General features: G+C 32.0%; 1 protein-coding gene across 8 annotated transcripts in view; it reads left to right on the top strand.

The window, feature by feature from the left end:
- LOC113521187 (protein NDRG3) overlaps positions 1 to 12,388 on the top strand; it is a 95,616-nt gene that overhangs the window by 71,399 nt on the left and 11,829 nt on the right. For all 8 annotated transcript variants that reach the window (XM_052895434.1, XM_052895437.1, XM_052895438.1 and 5 more), the window contains 5 exons: positions 2,660 to 2,801; positions 7,153 to 7,299; positions 10,015 to 10,161; positions 11,032 to 11,130; positions 12,034 to 12,118. In XM_052895434.1, coding sequence (XP_052751394.1) covers positions 2,660 to 2,801; positions 7,153 to 7,299; positions 10,015 to 10,161; positions 11,032 to 11,130; positions 12,034 to 12,118 — 620 coding nt within the window. The remainder of the gene's footprint in view (positions 1 to 2,659; positions 2,802 to 7,152; positions 7,300 to 10,014; positions 10,162 to 11,031; positions 11,131 to 12,033; positions 12,119 to 12,388) is intronic.

Genomic DNA, 12,388 nt, shown 5'->3' with positions numbered 1-12,388 from the left:
TATAACATACGAGTATGAATATATCTTCCTAACTAAAAATTTATCTTCATTAGAAACTACTTATGTGGGTCATGGAAGACACTAGGTTAATTAAGTTAGTTGGATATGAAACAGTAGTAAGTAATGGAACGACAGTCGAAAGAATGTTTTCCCTCGCGAGGGTAGTTGAATAAACTCCATTAATGGGCCAACGTCGCGACAAACTGGCGCTCGTTGTGCGCATGCCATGTACAATTTCATGACGTGGACCCCAGTGATTAGATTCGTATTTTCTAATAGTAATGAAGTTTTCCCCCTGCATCATTATTTGTAAAAATACTTACTAGATTATAGATTTATAGATAATTATCAGTATCCCGCGGATTCGACTGCGTAAATCAGTATATAAACAATCCTATGTAACTGTTACCAAATATCGTTGACCGTGTACCAATTTTCCCTACAACATTATAATAATACTCGTAGAAGAATAGTGTCGGTATCTTACAAAAACTTGCTGTCTAACTTACTCTCAACGTGGTGCGCTAAATAAATATAAAAATAAATCTTATGCTTATTATTTTAAATTTGAAAATAAGACATTAATTTAGTCCGTGAAATTAGGCAAAAGTAAATTCAAGAAGTCAGTTAACAATAGAACATAATAAAATATTTTAAGATACAGTGCACCAATATTTAAAAAACGTTCCGTTATTACTTGGAATGGCAGAATAGAATCGACGGCGGGCCTAGTACCGCAGTGTTATGTAATGTTACCGCTCAATATGAACTGTACGTAGAACGGGACGGAGCGGCGCGATGGCGGCCAACTGACGTCTGGTCAGGTCGCTTTATGTCCCTAAGGACTTTGGTAAATCACTCACCGGAAAATTGTTTCACCAAGACATTCACCGTCGTCGCGCTGTCATATTATATCTATGCTTCAAGCTTTACATCAAAGTGAAGTTCCTTTGAAAGTCCTATTTATCGTCCGTTCTATACCTAAAGATTCCTAGATGATTAAATTCAGGTATCGAATTGAGATGTCGGTCAGACCAATCAACGAAATAAACTTTAATCAACTGATACGGAGTTCCGAAATGTGGCTCAAGATTAGGTCATCTAGTCATGGTTAGGGCATCGGCCAACATATTTTTTGATCCAAGAAACAAGATAACGTCTTTTATTAAAAAAAAAAAACTAGTCTGTAAGCTGAAGCATTTTTTCCGTCGGCTATTTAATTATTTTCAAAACAGTTGCACAGTTGGAACCTTATATTTTATATTCTCTGAAAATATTCCTAGCACAAGATGACTTACTCTTAGGTAGAGATTAAAATTTATCCTATATAATTGGGATAACAATTATTTGATTTGATTATACATATACAGCTGTGGCAAGCTTACACACATAAATCAGTATATATCTTTTATAGCTATCTGCTAGGTATAAACACGTCTTGCGGAATCAGAAACCGCAAATTCAGAAATGTAAAATAACCTGCAAATTTGGACACCCTTAGACATGGCACAAGTTCTTCTTTCTAATACTAAATAGATATACTTAATTGTCATATTCTCTCAAACGTCTTTATTAAAATTAAGCCTATATTTGTAAATTTAAAAAACATTAAAAATTGTAATAAGGAGGGGTTGCGAACGTATTTAAAGCAAGAAATTTAAAGTCTTTGAGTACCTACTAAGAGGTAGGTGCTTCTTTGAGGGACTGCGTGTTATAGCTAGAATAATAAGGATTATAACGATCTTTCAAAGTGCATTCACAGGTCAATATTCTTTTAAGTAATGCGAAAAATTCATTGAATAAATTCACTGCATTCCCCTTATATAAGAGTGTCATACATTTGCTACAACGTTATGTAACTGTTCAATACAGAAAGAAGAAACAAATATTACCCATCCCTCACTGTTTTCGTCTATACAAACTTGCATACTGTTATTACGTTATTTGTCAATGTTATACAGTATTGTTTTTTTATAAATATATTATTTTTTTGTTTTACAGTTTTCATAAAAGTGTTAAACGAATGTGTAACATGGTACATATTTCTTTTTTTCCTTTAAGCTACCAGAGTTTATTTAAAATTACAAAATATTTTAATATTTAAAAAAGAATGATTTTGATATTGTATAAAATTGTTAAAGCTTACACTTCCGGTCTTTAATGACCTAGTTTTCGGCGGTCTCTGATCTCGAATATGTATTCTGAATGCTTATAGATAACATATAAACAAAGGTTTAACTTTTTTTAATTTGAAATTTAAAATATAATTAACTAGCTATATTCCGCGACTTTGCCCACATAAATCACTATACGTAATATTCTATGTGTTAAGTTAGTATATGTATCTAATTAGTAGATGTATCTAAGCTACCCATGTATCAAATTTCATTAAATTCGTTCTGCCGTTTAAGCGTAACAAACATCCAAACATGTTTACAAACTCTCATATTTATAATATTAGTAGGACTGTACACGCAAAGTCGCAGATATGGTATGACCTACGATTTCGTAATTATTTTTATCCTTAGCAGTATAAGCTTTATAGGAGTTTCAGTTTTTTTCTTGATTTTATATTAAAATTAATAATAATATATAATTTAAAATTTTATATTCAAATGTTTAAATTATATGGTAGAATTAACAATGATATATTTTTCAGCTACATATATCCAACTATGGACGAACTGGCCAACCAGATAAACTATGTATTGGTACATTTCGGCATCAAATCCTTCATCGGCTTCGGAGTCGGCGCTGGTGCTAACATCCTAGCAAGATTCTCCCTAGCACAACCAAAGAAGGTACGTCTACTGTGATATAGCTAGGCGACTTTTAACGCAATTTAATTGGGATGAAATAAAAATCATGTCGAATAAATGATCCAGTATAAGGAACGTCTATATGATGCAATTTCAATTAATCCTAACTCGTTTGCGACAAAAATTGTCTTGCAGCCTGTAGAATTTCTATAGATTCTTTAGATATTTGTTAGATTTGTTTATAATCTTCAGCTCAATGCTCTTCTATAGAATACAAGAGTTATGATTTTGAAGTAGGTTATTATAATGTTAGAACCATCAGAATATAAATAATAAAAATTTAAATTCTTGACTTTTCTGTCTGAATTATCTGCCAATGTCTTTTTCATAATATTGTCAATATTTCTTAATTTATTATTTAAAACCAACTCATCTGGCAAATGTCATCCTATATAAATTTGATCAAGATTCTTTTTAAACTGTCTCTGAAATTTTATAGTAAACATAGGTCTAAATCTTAGACCTCCTTTGTCCTCGTTTCTCCCAAGTTATTTGAATTCAGCCAGCAGGGAGTGAGCCTACTGTTGTCTCTTAGATTATGTTTATTGACATCCATTTCAGTAACGAGAGAGAAAAGTTTGATCTGAAATCCAAGAAAAAATACGAGACGTTTTGTAGACACATTCAGTCGAAAATAATTGAATTTAAAACTTTAAATTGTGTACCTACAAGTAGGTTATATCTCGCAACATGTGGCTTTTTACTCTACAAATAAAATCAGCAGCTTCAATTACCAAAAAATTTATATACAACTTAGGAGTAAACAGTATCCGTTGCAAAAAGATCAATATCTGTTTAGAATTGGTGATGTAATCTCGTAGCATGTCCACATAGTATAGACGAAATCAGAGCGAATATGTAACGAATTTTTCTAAAATAAAGAAATAATTTTTGTTCACATAAACTTAAATATAAGGCACTTTTAAATAATTATTTTAGCTAAAAAGAACGGCTACGAAACTTGGCTGTTGCTTTTTTAAAATATTTAAATTTTACAAATTATGCATTTGTATGAATACATAATTACTAAGTAGTAGGATCATGAAATTAGATATTAGCATACACATAGCATTAAAACAAATTTATAAAATAAATCATTTGTAGTGCCCAAAGCAGACCGGTCCTTACTTTTGTGTTATTTATCCAACATAGTTGGAACAGCTCATATTCGTTTGCACTGAGGGGGCAACACAACAACCTAAGGGTTATTGTGTTCCCCTCAGTGCAAACAGTGTTGTCAGGTATAAATACCTGAAAATGTCACTCTGTCTCACCTTTGTGTTTCGTTTAGCCGCAAGAAACACAATTTATATTTAATAGCTTTCAAGCATAGAGTTTGTCAAGTTCATTTTCAAATAATAATAAATTCAACCCTTAGAAGTTTAATTGAACCCATAATAACGACACCTTTTTTAGATTTTTTATTATACTCATTTGGTGTTTCTCTTGTTTGCATAATAAGTTAATTATGTTAGCAGAGAAAAAGTAATTTAAAGCTTGAGTTATTTCAAAAGCATTATTTATTTTGAAGCAAATTTTATACAAAAATTATATACACTGTGTTTTTGAAGCTACCTTTACCATTTTCTTTACGGTGAATAAGTTTCATTATGATTGGCAAGAGGTAACAAACTCACTGTCATGCATATAATATTAGTAAGCTACTAAAGGTCACAAGTAATTGTATCTAGCTCTAAATATTCTCAAGTCTATTCACTGAAGTTTCAGATACCTACCTACCTACACAGCGGTAAACGGTTTTATGCGTCATTTCATATATCCGTATTCACGCTAAACCAGGTCAACTGCCGTACCTCTGTCAATATCACTAATTCTAGTGACAAACACATTCTGGTAACTTGAAGCTTTTCATATTTACAAAGATCCCATTAGTTCAATTCAATATCTACTATTTTTAACAATGAAGACTACACTTAAATTATGACGACATTAGCTAGCAAAATAAACATATTTTACATTAATTATGGGTATGAATCTCGCTCGCTATGAAATTTTCCAATCAATAAATTATTAAAATCTTATTCAAATATTTTAATAATATTTGTGTATTGTACAAAATTATATAGGTAGATTATGCGCTTTATTTAATCGAATTAAGAGCGGTTTTAAAAACAATTTTCTATCACCTCCTTGGACAGAGATAATAAGGTCTCGTAAGGACATCCCAAATTGCAAATACTATCACGATTGCGTTTAACATTATAGCGCCAAAACAAATAGAAGACATTGAGCTGACAAACCCCATGATAGAAAGTGATAACCGTCTTCTATAGACATGAATATCACAATAGATATCGCAGAGTATTCTGATCCGCCCGTATTACCCTTCATACCATTACTGAAGACTTATCTTGTGACCCTGTACCATGTAATCTCAGTACCATATCACATCCTTCAAGTCATAGACGTAGGCAAATCTACTACGTTACTAACTGACTAGCAATTCAATCATGAAAACAAGAAAATAGTTACACTAGTTTGCGTATTTTGTAAATGTGTGCATGTGACTAGTCTGAATTTATATGGAATTAGTTCAAATGGAGGTAGCAAATATTCACGTATTTGTTATAATTTTTATTTCAGTTCCTGAACCTTCTGAATTTTGTGTGGAATAAGATATATTGTTCTTTCAATTCGTATACAAAATATTTGTACTTGTACTATTGCACTGCATTTAAAAAATATATGTTTAATATATGCATAAATGAATAAAAAATGTGCAATGTTATGTATTTTTCCTAATTTATGTTCTATCAAGGTATTAACATGTTAATTTTAACTAACTACACTAACTTAAAACTAATACCAATTCGAAATGTAATAATAATTAGAATACTTCCGCCAAATCAACTTCGAGCTTTTGTGCAGATTGTCTATCTTGCTCTTACTTATATGTTATTATGTATTTTCTCTTTTACAATACCATACTTTTATAATCTACTCGTATATACTTTATAATATAAACATCTAACCGAAACTTACGACATTTTCGATTAAATTTCGGCCTGTCTGCGCTGGAAACGCCTATTCGTTGTATATTGTTGGTACTTACTGACCAAATATTGTATATATGTAGAGTGGTATCAGTATTAATCACGAAAGCGCGGCTTGTTAGTATATAAGCGGAATAGACTTGAATAGGTAATGTGCGCCTCTGTATACAGATATTGCTATTCCTTGTGTATTTTCATAGTTATTGCTGCTCTAATTTGCTTCTATGACCGAAGGGTATACAATATACTTGTTTATGGTTTCTATATCTAGGTATATGTAGGTTTTTTGTTCATGAAAAATAATCAATATTCAAACCGAAACACAGCCATGCAAACACAACTGCTTCACGGTAGAAACATGTATGTATTCCACAATTAAAGAATTTTAATTTGAATAATATCTAACCGTAAGAAAAAAAATATATAGTAAGATTATATAGATAGAGCATTGAGCGTTCAAAAATGGGTAAATTTTTAGCCAGCTAATTGTTAAATTAGCTGATTCGTTTTTTTATTAGTGTTCTATATACTTACGCATAAAATGTATCTTGACGTATTATTTAGTAAATAAAATGAGTGTTTACAAATTAAAAAGATACAGAAATTATAAGACAAAATAAACATAGAAGTTATACAGGAATCACTCATAACTATTTATCACGCAAAATTGTATGAAAAATTTGACCCACTTTTCTCAAAGCATTTCTATGGAGACGCTCTATCTATATAATCTAAGTATTTATAATAAGAAAAGATTGATTTTAGATATATAAATTGCCATTAATTATTGGATATAATTAATTAATGGCTTTATTCACAAATGCATTTTTTTTTAATTATAAGGCTTTAATTTCTTAATTATTCTCACTCCCTACAATTAGGATTTGATAAAGCGTTAAGTGATATTATTACCGAATTAATAATTAGGATCTATTTATTTATTACTTAAATTTTTTATATTAAATTTAAACTTACAATAGTAAACAAACTGACTGATTGCCGATCTGATGGGCAGCGGTAACCGTCGTCTAAAGACATGAACAGCACTATGGACGTAATAATCCAAGTATTTAAAGCTTATAACACGTAAGATTATACGTTTATATGTTATTATAAGCCTACACGAATTTTGATTTATACTACTATTATTACAAATGTGAAAATTTGTTAATATGTATGTACGTTTGTTATTCAATCACACTGCTAAACTAATTGTAGTGAAAATTGTCACCACATAGTAGCGACTAGTTAACACATAAGTACACTTTGTATACTAATATAAACGGCTAGTATTTTATAAATATAAATCTGAGTTACAGGTCGATGCCCTAGCCCTAGTGAACTGTACATCAAACCAAGCCGGCTGGATTGAATGGGCATATCAGAAGATGAATAGCCGCTCGCTGCGTACGCGCGGCATGACCCAAGCCGTGCTGGACTATCTTATGTGGCATCACTTTGGCCGGGTATGTCTTAGCTATATTTTTTTTAAGTGTTTTTACCTTTACGTATATCAGCTCTGTCACACTCTATACCTTTTCACCATATATAACTTTATTTACTTTCCTTACCCATGGTAAGGATTTTTTTGTCCGAACACATTCGACCAATCTCAAGAGTTACACACAAACACCTACTCACTCTGACCTAAAAATGTCCATGTGACACGAGTCAACAAATTAACACATATTTCACTACAAACAGAACTTACTTTATACTAGATTTTATTCGTAACATTGTCCGTGTGACCGGAATACATGCTTTTTTTTATTTTTTTTTATACAACTTAGAATGGCAAACAAATACTTATATGTAGATCTAATAATTAAATTGTGTTCTAAAAACAACTTACTTCATTTGTAATGAAACCAATTATTTTGATTTAAAAACTAAACTACTGAAGCGATTTTAATAAAAATTCTATGTGACCAATCTGTAAGTATATATCCATTCAGATTAAAAAAAAGAATTTTAAAGATATATATATTTATGTATGTTTTCCAAATCTGTTTACAAGTGACGGAGTTATAAGCAAACATAAAAAATACAACCAAATTGGGAATCTTCTTTTGAAGTTTGTTGAAAAGTAGCTTATGCCCTTCTTTATCGTATATCGTATGTATATACCAAATTGCTAGTAGTTGCCATGCTTGGCAGGCGAATTGGCAACCGCAGTTAAACTTTGCTGATGTTTTAGGAGTAGACTGTACAAAAAAAGTATATACGTTCCTATAGCGCTGATTTAATATTACCTCCAAATGTGTTTAAAATGCTGTGCAACGCAATCGAAGTTATAGACACGACTAATTTTATAATAAAATTGCTGTAAAACATCGAATCGTGCCAAACTACCAAACTCAATTACTAACATCGACTAATAACAAACAATGTTCTGTTCGAAACCAAATCATTTGTGTCCCGTGAATGTCGAATGTACTCATAGTATATGTATATCACATAATATACCCTGAGATTACATCGACATTGTGTTTGCAAACAGATTGAATAATTAGCGCGTAAAGCCATCCGCCTACTCATATATACAGCCAATTACTTGTTGAAAATTGTGACTGGACTAAAGTAATTAAGTTCGAGGGCCTCTCAGCGCGTTTGAAGAGCCTAATCGAATTTTCGCGTCGACGCGCTATATTTTAATGCCATCAAATTTACAGTGAGCCATTATGTAATTTATGTATCTAATTTTTACACAGACTTCAGTCATTTTTATTATAAAAATATTAATATATTATGTTGTAACAATTTTTAGATTTTTTATTATTTATTAACTGTTTCCAATGGTTTTGCCTGCCTGAGTAAGTGTATAAAGTATTCTGTGTTAAATTAGGATATAATAACCTATCTGTGTACCAAATTTAATTCAAATCTGTTATGTACATAGATTTTCAAAATCAGTTAAGTAAATAGTTTATCCATTACAAAGCAAGCATAGAAAAAAATCTTTTCTCTATATATTATTAGTTCAAAGTAGCTTTTATCCGTGACTTTATCCATGTAACCGGGATATGTTCACTGACCGGGATAAAAATAGCGTATGTGTTTCATCATCCCGTACAGTATCTGTATACCAAATTTCATAATGATTGTTTAAACCGTTAAGAAGTAACAAACAAACTCACTTTCACTTTTATAAGCATTATTTTACTAATTACTTAGTACTAATGCACTATTTACCTGAAGATAATCTGTGTGCACAATGCATTGTGTTTAATTGCTAGCCGTGCGAATTATGCTAATGCGTTATTCAATGCCTACACTGCACACCACGAAATGTATTGAATAATTTGTGTATCGCCATAACGCTTTCTCAAGTGTAAATACTTATTGTCTCCTTAAGAATGGACGTATAAGTTTTTGTTATATGCACCGTGTAACATACAAATGTTTGTGTGTATCACGGTATGTGTATAAATGACCGTGTGGTCCCGGCATAGAATAGGCCACCTCTTTCTTAACGTATGTGTCGTAAGAAGCGACTAACAGAGAATGCCCATCCCTCTATTTAATGGTAGAAGGATGGGCGGCAGTGCCCCTCTTAAAACATCTCTGAAAGCATGTGTGTTGCAGTTCTGAAGCAGGTGTGTTGGCAAACTGCGGTTGCCAATACACCTACTAAGCATGGCAACTACTGACAAACCTCCCCTTAATTGGTAGCCCTATGTTCATCAATGGACACTTAACGGCTGAAATGATGATACAAATGTTTATACTCTATTTATACTCTATGTATCTCTACGTATGTATTTTTAACACGAGCGTTAACGCTGCATATATTGTTACACTACATATATTTACTTGAGATTGTGAGAAATGTATTATTATTTAATATATACGTTTTGTGACGTCATTATCTATTTATTTATATACATAGCGCTTGTATATTGCTCTGCGAATTGATGTTATTGCAAAAGTGATATATAGTTTATTGATTGAGCTTAAAGTCCCATATTTATTAATTTATGCGAATTCCACAATTTTGTTTTATTGTTATGCGTCTACAGCGTAAAATTCAAAGCAATAATCTCCTTTTAAAGAAACGCTCTGCTAATAGTATTGTGCATTGCATTGTATTTTCTTATAGTCTTAAAACCAGGATATTTAATAATCGAGCTCATGTCGGTTTTGAGAGAGTGCGTGCCTGAACAATGGTTGTCTCTTTCCAGTACTCGGAAGAGCGCAATCGCGACCTGAGCCAGATGTACCGCAACTACTTCAGCCGCAACGTGAATCCAACCAATCTATCGTTGTTCATTGACGCGTACGTACAACGCACAGATCTCGGAATCGGCCGTGATACGGACACGATCAAGGTAATTTATACGTTAATAAACTGACTGAAAATCTATGACAGAATCAAATTTCATTGATGTATAATATTTAATCATTGCAATGTTTAATCTTTTTATTGATGATAATTAAGATTTCAACAAAAAAAAAAAACAACCACTTTAAAATTTAGGCAAAACCAAAACAAAACTACTGAATCTATTTTGATAAAATTTCTATAGAACCAATCTATAAACACATATTATTTTAGATAACAGAAGAATTTGCCAAATCGGTTTACAACTGATAGAATTACGAGGCAACAAACAAGAAAAAATACGACTGAATTGAGAATATTCTTTTTTACGGAAGTCTGTTGAAATGTCCAGTTTTACTAGCAAAACACTTACTTCAAAGGCTAATAATAATCTTCCAGGAAATAACCTAGACGATTACCAGAGAAAACTATGTGGATAGGGTAAATTGTTTGCAAGTGTACTAGTTTACGAATCCTTTACCCAATTTCTATAGATGTTATAAAAAAAATAAAAAAAGTAAGAATGCCTACGTAGGTTTTTGGCGTGGCTACTAAGAGACAATTCCGACAATTGTAACCGACATGACCTAGACATATATCATAGTTTCTTAAAATCTATTATATACTATCGTTTCGACCAGGCCTTGCACGAGTAGATAGAATTTTCAAAAATAACTTACAACCTATTTTACTGAGTAATGTAGGTTTCTACAGGGGAAAGAATTTTTAAAATTGGTTTATAAATTTTGAGTGCATCCATTACAAACATATGACCAAATCTTGTCTGTTTCTAATATTATTTATTAATATTACAAAATAGAGATTTCTGCTGATCACGAAGACCTCGTTTCCGTTAATACACAGTATTTCTCAACAGGTGCCCGTACTGAATATCACGGGTGCGATGTCGCCACACGTCGACGACACGGTCACGTTGAACGGACGACTTCACCCATCAAAGTCCACTTGGATGAAGGTAATGTATCCAAATTTCTAGTAATTAAACTGTTTTAAATTGGTGAATGGGTAGATGGAGATGGATGGATGCGGAAAGCGGAGGTGATAAAGGCCTATGTCTAACAATGAATAGATATAGGGTAAAATATAATGAAGAATTGTAGAAGTATAGACAGTGGTGTATCAATATTATTGAAATATAATTTTTATCTATATTGATGATGGAAAATATTATTTCTACTAATAGAATCTATATTTTAGCTTGTATTGCTTTTGGAAATACCAGTCGAGTGGCCAGCGAATGAAATACAAAAAGTAATCTTGCTCGTCAAACAAATAAAGCATAAGATACAAACTTACAAGTAATAATCCTCATAGCAGGATGTTATGTAATAATCTATGTGTGTCTATAATTTAGATGTCATTAGCACGACACATTTATAGACGATAGTAAACAGGCAGTACATTGACCATATTTTTTTTTGCTGGTCCGGAAAAAAATATAACATATCCATTTAAATAAAACAAACTTCTATAATGTAATCTGTCTTGTGTTTGTGGTAATTTTTAAACAATGTCATTTATTTTATCGTTATCTATTCTTCAAGTTCTTTCATAATTTCCATATTAAAAAAGTTGACCAAAAATAACATCATCCGCCATTTAGTGACGACGGCCATTTTGAAAATATTTAAAAATTTATATAAAAAAATTTCAAAATGGCCGCGTTCACTTTGCAGATAAGAGCATTGCATATTGCTATCAAAATCAAGGTATGCATGTATGTATGCATAACTTCAACTTAATCTGATGTCAAGGAATGGTTTTGGTTCAACTTACAAGATTTGACCTAAACATTCAAATTCAATAAAATAACATACAAATTACAAACAATAAAAATACTTATAACCTCACATTCCAGATATCCGACTGTGGAATGGTGCTGGAGGAGCAACCAGGCAAAATCTCTGAGGCATTCCGTCTCTTCCTTCAAGGCGAGGGCTATGGTAAGTAAGCTGTGGTGGGCAACACTACAACATCACTCATCAGAACTCTTGGTCGTAACTGGCAATGAAATGCGTAGGTGGATTTAGGCTAAGCAAACAAATAACACATAGCATGACATTTAGACCAATATTAGCTGTATCACTAAGACTGTAAAGTATCTTATGTGCTCAGTATAACGTTCTGCTCTGGCCTGCTTAATTGCCAGACCTCAACCCAATTGAGCACGCAAGGGATATGCTCCAAAGAAAAGCTCTGCCGAATATGGAGGC

Source organism: Galleria mellonella, unplaced genomic scaffold (genome assembly GCF_026898425.1).
Source record: "Galleria mellonella isolate WM207_F2 unplaced genomic scaffold, CSIRO_AGI_GalMel_v1 utg28, whole genome shotgun sequence".
Lineage (NCBI taxonomy): Eukaryota > Metazoa > Arthropoda > Insecta > Lepidoptera > Pyralidae > Galleria > Galleria mellonella.
The sequence above is the reverse complement of the archived record's forward strand: the minus strand, read 5'-3'. Positions and strand labels throughout refer to the sequence as shown.